The sequence below is a fragment of the Rhinoraja longicauda genome, chromosome 13 (genome assembly GCF_053455715.1).
Source record: "Rhinoraja longicauda isolate Sanriku21f chromosome 13, sRhiLon1.1, whole genome shotgun sequence".
Taxonomy (NCBI): domain Eukaryota; kingdom Metazoa; phylum Chordata; class Chondrichthyes; order Rajiformes; family Arhynchobatidae; genus Rhinoraja; species Rhinoraja longicauda.
This window is the reverse complement of record NC_135965.1, coordinates 38,977,515-38,993,884: the sequence shown is the minus strand read 5'-3', so window position 1 is coordinate 38,993,884 and position 16,370 is coordinate 38,977,515. Positions and strand designations below refer to the sequence as shown.

Genomic DNA, 16,370 nt, shown 5'->3' with positions numbered 1-16,370 from the left:
AGCGGAGTGAGGGGGTATGGGGAGAAGGCAGGAACGGGGTACTGATTGAGAGTGATCAGCCATGATCGCATTGAATGGCGGTGCTGGCTCGAAGGGCTGAATGGCCTACTCCTGCACCTATTGTCTATTGTCTATTGTCTATTTATCCAAAAGCCCTTTGAAATGCCACTATCAAATCTGCCTCTACCGCCACACCTGGCAATGTTATATCCAGTGCTTTTTGTAACCTTTGCCGATGCCTTTCTGGTGACCCCTTTGGTGTACTTTGTACGCACAAACAAAGAATTTCAGGTACATGTGAGAATAAAGTATCATCATTATCATCATCAGAGTGAAAAGCTTTGTTCCTCCACTCTCTTGAAAATTAAAGAATGCTATAAAATATTCCTGATCAAGAGTGGTAGAAATAGTGGCATAGATGAGTTTCAGAGAAGGTAATTATTCACAAAATACTGGAGTAACTCAGCAGGTCAGGCAGCATCTCAGGAGAGAAGGAATGGGTGACGTTTCGGGTCAAGACCCTTCTTCAGAGAAGTTAAGGTAGCCTCAATTAAACCACATGACCCAGTGGGAACATGTGGACTCGTTATTAGACTGGGATACCATTCAAAGCATTAAATTCCAATGGCAAAATCTCAGACTCACCCTCAGTGGTCTGTTTTCAAATCGACATAAAAGGTGCTGGTATCCACATCAATTGAAAATTAAGCTATATTTACCAACAATTATTTTTGCTCCAATATACTTCCCCTCTTCTGTTTTGATCAACTTCTAATTTAATAAATTGATAATAATGAAACATATTGTTAAAATAATATACGCCAAAAAAAATTACCAAATGTGTTTAGAGGTACTGGGCATGCCATACTCATGTGCACCATCGCACAAAATAAAAAGCAATGCTCTATCTGACCCATCACCTCCATAGAGGTGCAATGGTTTCTCTCTAAATAATGACCAGGGAAAATCCATGTCTTTTTTTGAGGAGGGAGGGAGGGAGGTAAGGAGGTAAGGAAGGAGATAAGGAAGGAGGTAAGGAGGGAGGGAGGGAGGGAGGTAGGTAGGTAGGTAGGTAGGTAGGTAGGTAGGTAGGTAGGTAGGTAGGTAGGTAGGTAGGTAGGTAGGTAGGTAGGTAGGTAGGTAGGTAGGTAGGTAGGTAGGTCAGGGGCAGGGCAGGGGCAGGGCAGGGGCAGGGCAGGGGGCAGGGCAGGGCAGGGGCAGGGCAGGGGCAGGGCAGGGGCAGGGCAGGGGCAGGGCAGAGGCAGGGGCAGGGCAGGGCAGGGCAACCTTCCAGGCTGACTCGCACTGCGTGGCAGAGCCTGCCATGCAACTTCTTGCTTGCACTGATGAAACTACTGTGGCACAGGATTCACCTTCTGGCAGTCTGCTGAACTCAAAGATTGTTGCTACTGCAATTCGAAGGCAAGAACCCACTGAATGGCAGCTGAGACAACCTAGCCTGTTAAATACTAGACTGAGAAGTATAATTACTAAACAGTCCCCAGCTGTACACATAAAATTTGGCAGGCTGTCATATCCAACACTCATAGAGTCATAGAGTAATACAGCATGGAAGCAAGCACTTCGGCCTAACTTGCCCATGCTGACCAAGATGCCTCATCTACACTAGTCCCACCTGCCTACATTTGGCCCATTTCACTCTAAACCTTTTCTAACGAAGTACCGTTCCAATGTCTTTTAAATGTTATAGTACCTGCCTCAACTCCCTCCTCTGGCAGCTCGTTCCATATACCCACCACCCTCTGTGTGAAAACGTTACCATGCAGGTTCCTATTTAATCTGTCCCCTCTCACCTTAAACCTTTGTCCTCTGGTTCTTGATTCCCCTACTCTGGGTAAAAGACTCTGTGCATCCACCCTATCTATTTCCCTCATGATCTTATGCACCTCCATAAGATCACCCTTCATCCTCCTGCGCTCTCAGGAATAATGTCCTTGCCAGAAAAACTTCTCCCTTTAGCTCAGGCCCTCGAGACCTGGAAACGTCCTCATTAATCTTCTCTGCACTCTTTCCAGCTTAACATCATCCTTATTATGACAGGATACAGTATCCAAAATTGATGCATGTACCACGAACGTTAGAACTAGTTTAAATATTGAAGACTTTTAAGAATTGTACTCTCTACTTTAATTTCTGTTTCCCCATCATCAAGTTCAATTTGCATGTTAATTATAGAGGAAGAATCAATATCAAATATTTCCAATATGACAATTGCTTTACTGACTTACCCGGAACTGAATCAGTGGTTGCTCGCCAAACAGGTACTCCTGCTTCCCACTCACGCACAGCAGAAAATCTCGGGGATTGAACTCCTCGTTCTCCTTCCCGTGGTTGGTCATCTGTTTCCTGATGGCAAGTTCGTTCAAGCCAAAAGGTTTTAAGTCGGGAGATATTTGGAAATTGAAGATATCCTGCAAGGACAGAACATTTTTAATTTTCTCGGATTCAGAAGACGGATCTCATTTACTACATTGGTCTTGAGTTGTGGTTTACACACTCAGCTACCCAAAATATCATCGTGATGGTTATGAGCGTCGCAGTGGCGTGGCGGTAGGGCTAGTGCCTTGCAGCGCCAGGGACCCGGGTTCGATCCTCACTACGGGCGCTGTCTGTACGGAGTTTGCACGTTCTCCCCGTGACCCGCGTGGGTTTTCTCCAGGATCTCCGGTTTCCTCCTACACTCCAAACACTTACGGGTTTGTAAGTTAATTGGCTTGGTATAATTGTAAATTATCCCTAGAGTGCAGGGGTCGCTCATGATCGGCGTGGACACGGTGGGCCAAAGGGTCTGTTTCTGCGCTGTAACTCTAAACTAATCTAAAGTGACAGCAACACGAGAGTAGGAAGACCCAGTTCATTCCATTATCTCCATCCCTCTGTACTGTACGCAGAACAGGCCCTTCAATGTACCCATCTAAAACCCTGTTATACACCCCCTGTTATTGTTTCTGCCTCCACCACCACCCCGGCAGCATGTTCCAGGTACCCATCAACCTCAGTATACCAAACCTGCCCCACACATCTCCATTCAACTTTCCCCCTCTCACCTCTTACCTATGCCCACTGGTCTTTGGCATTTCTACCCTGGGGAAAATGGTTCCGATTGTCCATCCTTTCTGTACATTTCAGTACTTTATATACTTCTATCAGGTCTCCCTCCCCTCAACCTCAGGCGCTCCAGAGAAAACAATCGAAACCTCTGGTTGGAGCTAATGCCCCTTAATCCAGGCAACATTCTGGTAAACTTCTTCCACATTCTCGTGAAAGCCTCGACATCCTCTGATGGAACGATCGAAACTACATGCAATGTTCCAAATGCAGGCGAACCAAAATCTTATAGAACTGCATCATGACTTCCTGCAATCATACAAGATGCCTTCTTTGCCACCTTGCATATCGGCACTTAACTTAAGCTAAACCTCCCTGTATGCAAACTTGTTTTCAAATGGTTTTGACCATTTGACCTAACATGTGACTAAGGTGTCTTGGTGGTGTCTTGGCCAGTGACCTAACATGTGACTAAGGTGTCTTGGTAGATTCAAGTTTAGTGTCAAGAGACCTATACGACATGAAAACAGGCCCCTTTGGCCCAACTCGCCCATGCCGACAAAGATGCCTCAACAATCTCCTCTGGCAGCTTGTTCCAAATACCCACCACCCTCTATGTGCAGATGTTTCCCTCTCAGTTTCCTATTAAATCTTACCCCCCTCACCTTCTTTGACTCCTGATTACGATACTACAACCTTGCTGGAACACAGGCAGTGGACAAGGACAGTATTGCAATCAGCCACGTTAGACAATAGACAATAGGTACAGGAGTAGGCCATTCGGCCCTTCGAGCCAGCACCGCCATTCAATGTGATCATGGCTGATCATTCTCAATCAGTACCCCGTTCCTGCCTTCTCCCCATACCCCCTAACTCATCATATCATCATATATATACAGCCGGAAACAGGCCTTTTCGGCCCTCCAAGTCCGCGCCGCCCAGCGATCCCCGTACATTAACACTATCCTACACCCACTAGGGACAATTTTTACATTTACCCAGGCAATTAACCTACATACCTGTACGTCTTTGGAGTGTGGGAGGAAACCGAAGATCTCGGAGAAAACCCACGCAGGTCACGGGGAGAACGTACAAACTCCTTACAGTGCAGCACCCGTAGTCAGGATCGAACCTGACTCTCCGGCGCTGCATTCGCTGTAAAGCAGCAACTCTACCGCTGCGCTACCGTGCCGCCCGCTATCCTTAAGAGCTCTATCTAGCTCGCTCTTGAATGCATTCAGAGAATTGTCCTCCACTGCCATCTGAGGCAGAGAATTCCACAGATTCACAACTCTCTGACTGAAAAAGTTTTTCCACAGATTCACAACTCTCTAACTGAAAAAGTTGTTCAGTTAAACTATTAAACTCTCTAAGCTTATTAAGTCGTCAAAGTAGGAAGGAAAGGAAATGCTTAAGCTACTCCGATGGATAGAAAAAAAATCTGCTCTGTGTTCATTTGAAAATATACCTTGTTTACAGCAAAAGAACCAAGCTAAAGTAGGTCAGCGTCGAAGCCAAGAATTTGACTCATGACTCAAACCCGCAGGTGTACAATGATCATCATTGTGTATTAAGGAATGAGATTGCAGTCTCATTTTATGGTATCACTGTAGCTATTTCAAGGAACAGGAGATCACATGTAATGCCAGCCTCCCGATGACAAGCTGAATTCACTTAAAACAGCCACACCTTCCAAACAAAATTACCATGAAAAGTAGATACCGATTACTTTTTAAATCTCAACTTAAAACAATTTAAATTATGATGAAAATGACCTTGGTTATAGCAACTCATTTCCCTCTCCTCCCCCACGATCAAAAGTGGGCGCAAATTCAACGGAACAACTTCTGACATTTTGTTCCAAACCTTTCAAAATTAAAAACAGGAGAAGTCTGCAAGTAGAGTTTGTCTGGCAAAATGCCTCATCGCCAGAACTCACCAACAAGCACCAAGACCTGGCTTGGCTGGCGGTGAGGGGAGCCCTCCCAGTCAGATACATCCTGCGCTGCCGGAACCTCAATACCAGCGCACGCTGCCCTCGGGGCGGCTGCTAAAGTGAGGAGACGGTTGCCCACCTCTTTGCAGAGTGTGGATTTGCATAGAGAGTCTGGAGAGGTTTGCAGGGGTCCCTGTCACGATTTATTCCGAACAGCTCCGTCACAGAGGACTCTGTAATTTACCGACTGTTCCCAGGGACGCATTCAGAGACTGACATCGAGTGCTGCTGGAAGGTCAACAACTCGGTGAAAGACGCTCTTTGGTCTGCCCGAGCCTTGTTGACCTCCCAGCAGAGTGAGATGTCCGTCGGGGAATGTTGCCGACTGGCCCGCTGCAGACGGCAGGAGTTCATGCTGAGGTGCGCACTGAGGCTCGGTGGGGGATGGCCACAGTCTAGGGTCCTTCTGCTGCTGGACATGGGGGGGCAGGGTGTGGTGGAGACGCCCCTCAAAATAAGGGAAGGGATTCCACGCTAGTGGGCCACATATGTGGCAAAGGTGGGGGGTAATTTTGTGTAATTGGTGTATTGAATGTATGTATTGAATGTATGTATAGCCTCTGAGAGTGTCGGATGGAGATTTGGAAGGAACATGTTTTGTATATATTTATTTCTCGAATAAAGTATATTTTGAAATTTAAAGAAAATAATTTAAAATTATGGTCATTTTTGGGGGGGGGGAATGTAGAGAAAGCTCATCTCATGCCGTTGATAGTGTATTTAGGACATTAAAAAAGTGAGATGGTTTGAAAATGAGCAACATTCGGTGTACACGGTAAAAGCAATGGGAAAGGAGCTAAAAGAGTGGCAGTGATTCAACGAAAGGACTTGAACAGATAAAGAATTCTTGCTTAAAAAGTTTGTGGTGTAGGCATGAGGAACCAAATTGCCAACCCTTGCCCTAGTTCCTCTCAAGTTTTTATGTACCTGAGCTTACTTCTTTAACATACAATAACATAGCGTTTTGTCCGACCAACTCCCAAGACTGCTAGAATGAATACAAGAACACTTTTCCATGAAGAAATATGTTTCAGCAAGTGAGCAGCACTTGCCAGGTCTTTAACAGACATATTGATTTTGACTTACCGCCTGACAAGAATAACAACTCCACCAAAGAATTTATTAACTCCAAAACCGTATAAATGCTGAGGAGAAAACGAGTTTTGACGAATTTTAGAATAACTTACTTAAATTTTAAGAAAACTATTTAGGTGTTATAATCCAATGGGCTCCAAGTGATTTTTCTTGCTTTCTCTCACCTACAATGTCTGAAGAAGAACCCCAGCCCGAAATGTTGCCTTTCCATTCCCTCCACAGATGCTGCCTGACCTACTGAGTTCTTCCAGCACTTTGCGTTTTGCTGAGGGGTCCAGGAGATACAAGCACGTCACCATGTAGAGACAAGTGAGAGATGTTGCATCCAGCTCAGGTAGCAAGTTCCAACCTTCCAATGGCACTATTTCACTTTTGTGCGACTAAGGGCCCACAGAGTCAAATTAATCATTGTTGGTCAGGCGGCCTGAAACCACAACAGCCTGACTGCGGGAGAAGACGGCAAGAGAAGGGAAAGACATTGTGGCCTTCCATCACAGTGAGGAGAGGACTGGAGGAGACTCACTGTGATGGATGTTTCTTTGATGGATGTTTCTTTTTTTGTGTGTTTTTGGGGTTGTGTAATTTTAATGCCTATTTAATGCTTTTATTGTTGGACTGTGTTTTGGGGGTTTTTGGGGTTGTGTAATTTTAATGCCTATTTAATGCTTTTATTGTTGGACTCTGTGGGTGACTGAATTTCGTCCAATATTGGATGACAAATAAAGCTATCTTGAATTGACACTGGTCGAAAAAGTTCACTAATCCTCAATTAATCGATTTATTTCCGATGAATTTATAAAAAAGTGAATCAAATCTTCCTTTCAAAAATATCTAATAAAGTTCAGCAAACTCTCCACAATCATCCCAAGAATCTTGCGGTGATTGTATTATACAGAACAGCCATTTTCCACAGTGTGGTTCTGCTTGTTCCCAGCTCCTGGCGTCTGGCTATTTGCTATGTTACCTTGTGTAGCACTGGTATCATGGGACACCTGAATATACTCCGAAAGGGAAGTCTGGTGAAAAATATGTTGGAAAAAGTCAATATACACTCAGCACAAATGGCCAAAGACGCTAGAAGATACCTCTCACCTATTTTACTAATGCTATTTCTAATTCGGAATATGCTCTGCTATCTAGAGCAATTTCGTGCTGGTATTTTCAAACCGTTCACTAAATTCATGGGACAGTTGGTAGCAGCGATTCCTGACTTTCAACATTCTCCAAGACGTGGACAGGTATCCCCGAGGCTCTGGAGGGGAGTCACCAGCATTGGAGCTGCCAAACATCTACTAATCCATTGGCAGGATAAGCAAAGCAATGTCAGCACTCTCTCCTGTGCCAACATCCACAACACGGAGGCCCTAATGACACTCAGTTGCCGCCGAAAAGTAGGCCTCGTTGTTTGCCTGCCTTATTTCCAGCTCACTAATATGAGGAAATCCTAAGGCAGGCAGGGGAGAAGATTCAAGGGTGTCCTCAAAACCACCCCAAGAAAATACAATAAAGTGCTGGATTAACTCCACGGGACAGGCAACGCGTCTGGGGAACGTGGATAGTTAACGTTTCAGGTCGTACGTCATGTCATACGTGAAAGGAGCAGAATTAGGGCATGTGGCCCATCAAGTCTACTCCGTCATTCAATCATGGTTGATCTATCTCTCCCTCCTAACCCCATTCTCCTGCCTTCGTCCCATAACCCATTATTCAGACTGAAGGAGGGCCCCGACCTGAAACGTCATCTATCCACATTCTCCGGAAATGCTACCTGGCCTGCAGATTTACTCCAGAGCTTTGTGTTTTCTTTTGTAAACCAGCATCTGCAGTTCATTGTTTCTACATCTTAAGAAAACTCAACATCCTGACAGACTCCTAGGAATCTCTAAACCATGACTTCTTGAAGTGGGAAGAAACACTTAGGAACCTCAAGTTTACGCACTGGAAGCACTTGGAAACAAGTAGATTGCTCTCAAATTCAAGAATTTACACTATCAAGCATAAAGGGCAAGAGAAATAGACAGCCACACAAACCAAACATCTGCCTGTCTCAATCAGGTCCTCATCTCTGGCATAGTCTGTCAACCCTGCACAGATCTCATCAGAATACATAGAGCTGGGCGGCACAGTGGTGCAGCAGTAGAGTAGCTGCCTTACAGCGCCAGAGACTCGGGTTCCATCCCGACTGTGGGTGCTGCCTCTACGGAGCTTGTACATTCTCCCTGTGACAACCTGGGTTTTCTCCGGGTGCTCCGGTTTCCTCCCATACTCGAAAGGCGTAGAGATTTATCGGTTAATTGTCTTTGGTAAAATGTTCTCTAGTGTGGAGGGTAGAGTTGGTGTGCAGGGTGATCGCTGGTCGGTGCAGACTCGTTGGGGTGATGGGCCTGTTTCTGCACTGTATCTCTAAAATCTAATGTAAAGTCTAACTGGAGTGAAGGCAACTCAGCTTCAGTCCCAAAGGACTATCTGAGAGAAAAGAGGGATCTATGCACATTGGCACGACGGGAAATTGACCATCTCTTTGAAAATAAAAAGAGACTTTTTTCCATTTAGGCTTTTCCCATCACTGTTAAAACCAGAGCACTTTGTCCATGCACACTCAGTGTCTTCACTCCTGAGATTTACCCATTTTAATCTAACTTACCTGACAATTGTCAAATCGAATCACTACGAGGAACTGTTCCTTGTGCAGTTTATCGTCACTGCTGTTCGAAGTGGTTGCTACAATTTCAGGTGGAAAGTTGTGCTGCAACCAGTCCATCCAGGACTGTCCCTGCCGCTTCAACATGTTCTCCTCATTGATCCTGCGCAACTTGCTGCGAAATTCTTTCACCTCAGGGTCCGTCAGTGCATCAAATTCGTGAAGACCTACATTTGTATGGCAAACATAATGCAAGCATGTCAGCCAATTGGAACAGCTTGTTCGGCTCAGTGTAATACCCACAGCCCTTGTCCTCAAGTAATTTGCTCTCAAATTCAAACTCCCACACTATCAAGAGGTAAAATGGGCACTCAGTAAGTTTGCACGTTCCCCGGGATTACTCTGGCTCCTCTGATTTCCTCCCACATCCCAAAGACTTGTGGTTTTACAGGTTAATTGGCCTTGGTAATCCTTAGGGATTAGATGTGAAAGTAGGAAAACATAGAACTAGTGTGAACATATGATCAATGATCGGCATGTACTCGGCTGGAAAGGACGTTTGAGTGGGGTGCACCAGGTACTGTTTGTATTCATCCCTGCACTACTATAAACTCCAGCCACAAAATCTGTCTCTTGGTTTCAGGCTGTAAAAATTATTGTCTCACGAAAGGATAAATGCACAGAATCTCTTGCCCAAGGTAGGGGAATCAAGAACCAGAGGACATACGTTTAAGGTGAGGGGGGGGAAAGACTTAATGGGAACCTGAGGGCTAACATTTTCGCACAAAGGGTGGTGGGTGTACGGAATGAGCTGCCGGAGGAGGTCGTGAGGCAGGTACCATTGCAACGTTAAGATACATCTAGAAAGGTGCATGGATAGGACAGGTTTAGAGAGATATTAGATGACCAGTGGACCAGTTAGGTTCTCGTTGTGACAATGGTTGATGAAAAAAAAGACACCATTTTAATATAAGTGGTCAAACTTTAACTCAAAGAAAATTTGAGCATTTACCTCAGAAGTCATCGTTCGACGAAGCATGCGTTTAATGACAATATTGAACACGGAAGTATTAGATCAAAATGGCGAAGTTTATTTTATGGGGTATGTGTCCGAAATACAGCCAAAACGGCACACGATAGCGCAACATTTTGATACTGCACACCGCAGGCGAATGGTAAGTAAGGTGCCCCTAAAATTGTTGGCCGGTGTGGGAAAGTTGAACCGAAGTGCCTGTTTCCACACTGCAAGACTCTATGACACAAGCAAGTCAAGGAATGTTTGATACATTAAAGATTTCATCCAACCTTCATCCCCATCCATCCCACCAACTCCAACCTTACCCACAACATTGGGCTGGAAAATTATTGTCCATAATTAGGTAGCGAGCTGATTGCGTCAAATGACTTTCATCATGCTGTGGAATACAGTGATTAACAGACTAAACAAAACCAAACCAATTTACCTCAGTCCACCTTTGAAAAGGTTGAAGGAATACTTTGTGTGAAAGTTGCAAAGACCTGACTTAAATCACCAAAAGGTTTTGTTGTTGTCTTGGAAAGCTGATAGGTCAAACTAATGCACTTAGATAGAGCAGAGAATTAATTGAATTCCACCATCCTTAATGTATATAGTAGATATGCTCTGAGTAACCATTATAATGCATGAGGCAGATAAATTCAATTATACAATTCAACTGGGTAAACTGAAACCAGCCTTCATTTTGGCTTAGTCTAGAGTATCAAAGCACATGGGACAGTTCAGATCACATAAAGTATATAGTTGGCATCAGCACTATATTGATGAGGACAAAACGCTGTTTGGGAAGCATAACATTGTGAAACAGTGATCTTACCTTTCCCAATAAGGACACCGATTTTTGAGTCAAGAAGTTTTTCGGACCGATTACAATTCCTAGCCACAAGCTTCAGAACGGGGAGGAAAGGTCGGACATCACAGAGACAGCGAGACTCATCCTCCAGCACTTCATGCACCGCCGACTGGTTCACACATTGGAACGTGTAGGAATCTGATTCTCCAAGGACACTGTACAGTGGGTAACTCTGCGCCTGCCTCCATAGGAGCTGCAAGGTGAAGGGGGGAAAGATTTAATAGGAACCTGAGCGGTAAAACATTTTTTTACACAAAAGGGCGTATGGAACGAGCTGCCGGAGGAGGTGAATGAGACGGGTACTAAAACGTGCTTTTTGTGTGCCGACACGGTGGCGCAGCGATGGAGTTGCTGCCTCACAACGCCAGAGACCCGGGTTCGAGCCTGGTTACGGGTGCTGCCTGTGCGGAGTTTTTAAACATTCTCCCCGTGACCACGTGGGTTTCCTCCAGGTGCTCCGGTTTCCTCCCACACTTTCCAAAGACATACAAGTTTGTCGGTTAATTGGCCTCGGTAAAATAAATTGTAAATTGTCCCCAGTGTGTAAGGTAGTGATCATGAATGGGGATCACTGGTAGGCATGGACTCAGTGGGCCGAAGGGCCGGTTTCCGTGCTGTATCTCTAAACTAAACTGAACTATCATAACATGCAAGAGATATTTGGACAGGTACATGGATGGGATAGGGGCAAGCGCAGGCAGGTGGGACTAGTGCAGATGGGGCATGTTGGTTGGTGTGGGCAAGTTGGGCCAAAGAGCCCGTTTCCACATTGTATGACAACCAGAAGAGAGACCAAATTCAAATAAGCTAGAGTTGACTAAATTGTCAGAGCTAAACTGAAGCAAGCTCATTGTAATGGCAATCACTGAAATTCCTTCCTTTTGGTTGAAAAAAAAGCCAGAACCGATTGTGTTGAGTTTTTGCAAAGTGGACTGGCAGCGTTTAGCTATTTAGGGCAGCAACGTGACCACAGAAGAGCGGCACAGTGGCCCAGCGATAGAGTTGCTGCCTTGCAGCGCCAGCGATCCAGATTCAATCCTGACTACAGGTGCTGTCTGTACGCAGTTTGTATGTTCTCCCTGTGACCACGGAGGTTTTCTCCAGGTGCTCCGGTTTCCTGCCACACTCCAAAGACGTACAAGTTTGTAGGTTAATTAGCTTCTGTAAATTGTTTGTGTTGTGTTGTGCTTTTCAAAGTCTCTTCACTGGTTGAAGTGGCGAAGGAAAGATGTAAGATTAATTTGGTAGACTTTCCCTTCCTGTGGAATATTCTTGCCTTTTGTCAGTATGATAAGGTGATATTTACAACAAAAAAAAGGCAGTCTTCTTTTCCTTTTTTACTCTTATTGCCCTGTGTGAAAGCTGCAGACTAGGATCAGTACAAAAGAGCATGTCACAATATACATTTTCTCATTTGGTTGTAGAATGGGCAACAGCTCTGCCCAAGGCAACAAGAACTTGCAGAGAGTTGGAGATGTAGCCCAGCCCATCCCGTCTCTCGTTCCTCCCAACCCTCCCTCCCACCAACCCCCTCCCCCTTTGCTCCGGCCATTTCCCATCCACCCATCTATGGGAAAGCAGCCAGTAAAATTGAGGATAATTTACATCATGGTCATTCTCTGTTTCCCTCTCTTGCTGGACACTAACAAATGCTCAAAAGTGCACACCACCAGATTGGGGAAGAGCAACTTCCCTGCTGTTATCAGATTATTTTATGATCCTATCATAAGCTAAGGGTATTGGCCTGATCTCCCAACTTGCTTTTGTCTGCATTTTTCCCCTGTAATTGTAACACTACATTGCTACAACACTATATTCTACACTCTGGTATTTTTTTCCTTTGCACTACTTACTGTTTAGTTTAGTTTAGAGATACAGTGCGGAAACAGGCCCTTTCGGCCCACCGGGTCCGCGCCGACCAGTGATCCCCGCACATTAACATTGTCCTACACCCACCAGGAACAATTTTTTTACACATTTACCAAGCCAATTAACCTGCAAACCTGTACGTCTTTGGAGTGTGGGAGGAAACCCAAGATCTCGAAGAAAACCCACGCAGGTCACGGGGAGAACGTACTAACTCCGTACAGACAGCACCCGCAGTCGGGATCGAACCCAGGTCTCCGGCGCTGCATTCGCTGTAAGGCAGCAACTCTACCGCTGCGCCACCGCGCCGCATATTGTACCTGCGTATGGCTTGATCGTGCTCCTGTATAGCATGATCTGACTAGACAACATAGAATGTAGAACTGTACAGCACAAGATCTGGCCCTTCTGCCCGCAAGACGAAGGTTCTAGTGGCTAAGGGTATTATATTTGCATGGCCAGAGGAAGAGTTACGGGGTGATCATTGGTCGGTGGGGGCATGTTTTCTGCTCTAAAGTCTAAAAGTAGCATGTGGGCAGGCTCTTGGTTAGCTGATGTATTTGAATAGCCAAAGGTTTTTTTTACTCTTTGAGCCAATGGGTGCACCACTGGTGGAACATTTCCAGTTGTTGTCATACCCTTCTCTTTCTCAGAATCTGTGCCACAAAGACACAGAAAGGGAACTTGGAACAAGATGAAAAAAGGTCGGAGACTTACTAGTCAAAAGCAACAGAGCACAACACTGCAAGCAGTCACATCCAAGAATGTAATTGGTGTCAGTAATGGTTTTTATTAGTGCCACGTGCACCAGGATACAGTGAAAAACATTGTTGGCACGCCATCTAAGTTTAAAGTTTAAAGGAGATGTTGTGGGGTATGTTTTTGTTTTTACACAGAGGCTGGTGAGTGCTTGGAAGCGTGCTACTGAGGATGTTGATGTTGATGGTGGCACACACAATCGTGGAATATAGGGACTTTTTGATAGGCACATGGATATGCAGGGAATGGAGGTTTATGTAATCCGTGAAGGGTGATAAGAGTTGGTCTCTGCATTACGTTCAGCGCCCCGGCCCAAAACCTAGTCCATTCATTTTCTCCAGATATGCTGCCTGACCTGCTGAGTTACTCCAGCATTTTGTGTCTATCTTGATCATTATGCTAAATTTCCTTGTCCAAATCAAAAAAGCAGTTTGTGAATAGTTGAGACATACCACAGCCAGCCAACCTAAAAATGATAAATTTAATCATTACTATATCTACATCTGTTAACTCTTCCTCTGGCCATGCAAATATAATACCCTTAGCCACTAGAACCTTCGTCTTGCGGGCAGAAGGGCCAGATCTTGTGCTGTACAGTTCTACATTCTATGTTGTCTAGTCAGATCATACTATACAGGAGCACGATCAAGCCATACGCAGGTACAATACGCGGCGCGGTGGCGCAGCGGTAGAGTTGCTGCCTTACAGCGAATGCAGCGCCGGAGACCTGGGTTCGATCCCGACTGCGGGTGCTGTCTGTACGGAGTTAGTACGTTCTCCCCGTGACCTGCGTGGGTTTTCTTCGAGATCTTGGGATTCCTCCCACACTCCAAAGACGTACAGGTTTGCAGGTTAATTGGCTTGGTAAATGTGTAAAAAAATTGTTCCTGGTGGGTGTAGGACAATGTTAATGTGCGGGGATCACTGGTCGGCACGGACCCGGTGGGCCGAAAGGGCCTGTTTCCGCACTGTATCTCTAAACTAAACTAAACAGTAAGTAGTGCAAAGGAAAAAAATACCAGAGTGTAGAATATAGTGTTGTAGCAATGTAGTGTTACAATTACAGGGAAAAAATGCAGACAAAAGCAAGTTGGGAGATCAGGCCAATACCCTTAGCTTATGATAGGATCATAAAATAATCTGATAACAGCAGGGAAGTTGCTCTTCCCCAATCTGGTGGTGTGCACTTTTGAGCATTTGTTAGTGTCCAGCAAGAGAGGGAAACAGAGAATGACCGTGATGTAAATTATCCTCAATTTTACTGGCTGCTTTCCCATAGATGGGTGGATGGGAAATGGCCGGGGCGAAGGGGGAGGGGGTTGGTGGGAGGGGGGGTTGGGAGGAACGAGAGACGGGATGGGCTGGGCTACATCTCCAACTCTCTGCAAGTTCTTGTTGCCTTGGGCAGAGCTGTTGCCTATTCTACAACCAAATGAGAAAATGTATATTGTGACATGCTCCTTTGTACTGATCCTAGTCTGCAGCTTTCACACAGGGCAATAAGAGTAAAAAAGGAAAAGAAGACTGCCTTTTTTTTTGTAAATGTCACCTTATCATACTGACAAAAGGCAAGAATATTCCACAGGAAGGGAAAGTCTACCAAATTAATCTTACATCTTTCCTTCGCCACTTCAACCAGTGAAGAGACTTTGAAAAGCACAACACAAATGCCAGGTGTGGGAAGGAACTGCAGATGCTGGTTTAAACCGAAGATAGACACAAAAAGCTGGAGTAACTCAGCGGGACAGGCAGCATCTCTGGAGAGAAGGAATGGGTGACGTTTCGGGTCGAGGCTTTTCTTCAGACTGGTTAGGGATTAGGGAAACGAGAGATATAGACGATGATGTGGAGAGATAAAGACCAATGAATGAAAGATTTGAAGTTAGAGAAATCAATATTATAATCAATCAATATCAAAACATCAAGCTCGCTTACCAGTTTGATATTTTCAATGGTGGCCTCCCGGGGGACATCCAACTGAATATAAATCCCTGTTGGTAGCAAGAAGTCGACAATGATGCTGTCCACTGAGATCTGGGAATCGACTGCCCAGATATCCAAGATGTCTGTCATAGCAGGAGGCATCGTGAAAGGTAAACGCTATAACAACATCATGGCCCTGTGAGGGAACAAAGCAGATTTCAATTAAAGAATGTTTTTTGTTGAAATGGGAGAGTGAGAGTGAAGGAGCGGTGATAGAGACGGGGAGAAACACAACCAAACACACACATAAAATATAGATAGATGTAAACAATTATATTTACATCTATCAATATAAATATCTATCTAAGATAAATATTTTTAGAAAGCTCCTCACATATTTTCTTCCTTTCATGACGTATCTGAAAGCACAACAACTTTCACCAAATAGTTTGTGTTGCAGCTCAGACTTGTACTATATTAGGTGCTAATAAGGTGCCACATTATTGTTCATTCAATGTTGATGAGATTGCCAGTGTGACATAGCACTGGCATTCCAAGAAAGTGGCAATGGTGCCACAGAGAACCAACCTGGTGAGTATCCTGGTGTTAAATGCATTTGTTGCCCTGACAAGGTGAGCAGTATTGTTGACGAATGGGGAACTGGCATTGCAGTTTCTGGTACTGATCTTGAATTGATTGATTCTTCTTGCACAGCATGAATGCAGACAGGTTGCCCAAGTTCTACCCACTCCTCTGCTCCCGGCCATCTTCCCTCCAGGTTACATTCTCTGCTGTATGTTTGATAGATGTTGACAGGCGCTGCAGGATTCTGCTGGGCAGTCCAGATTGTGGGTCTGTTGCCTCAGTGTTTAGTTTAGTTTAGAGATACCGTGCGGAAATAGGCTCTTCGGCCCACCGAGTCCGCGCTGACCAGCGATCACCCCGTACACGAGCACAATCTTACACGCTATGGGCAATTTACTATTAGACGATGGGCTGAATGGCCTAATTCTACTCCTATCAGTTATGATCCTATGGTCACCCGGTTTCTGGCGCTTCAAGGCAGTAACTCTACCGCCATGCCACCTCTTTCCAAGATGGAAGCAAAGATGCGGGAATGGTCTGTTCTAGC

The 16,370-nt window shown here is 45.1% G+C and overlaps 1 protein-coding gene across 1 annotated transcript in view; it reads right to left on the bottom strand.

Annotated features, from left to right (window-relative positions):
- Window positions 1-16,370, bottom strand: part of pik3cb (phosphatidylinositol-4,5-bisphosphate 3-kinase, catalytic subunit beta) — a 183,583-nt gene that overhangs the window by 89,953 nt on the left and 77,260 nt on the right. The window contains exons 2-5 of the mRNA XM_078410822.1: window positions 15,251-15,434; window positions 10,655-10,883; window positions 8,805-9,028; window positions 2,250-2,432 (exon numbers count right to left, since the gene is read on the bottom strand). Of these exons, the coding sequence (XP_078266948.1) occupies window positions 2,250-2,432; window positions 8,805-9,028; window positions 10,655-10,883; window positions 15,251-15,400 (786 nt within the window). The 5' untranslated portion in view covers window positions 15,401-15,434. The remainder of the gene's footprint in view (window positions 1-2,249; window positions 2,433-8,804; window positions 9,029-10,654; window positions 10,884-15,250; window positions 15,435-16,370) is intronic.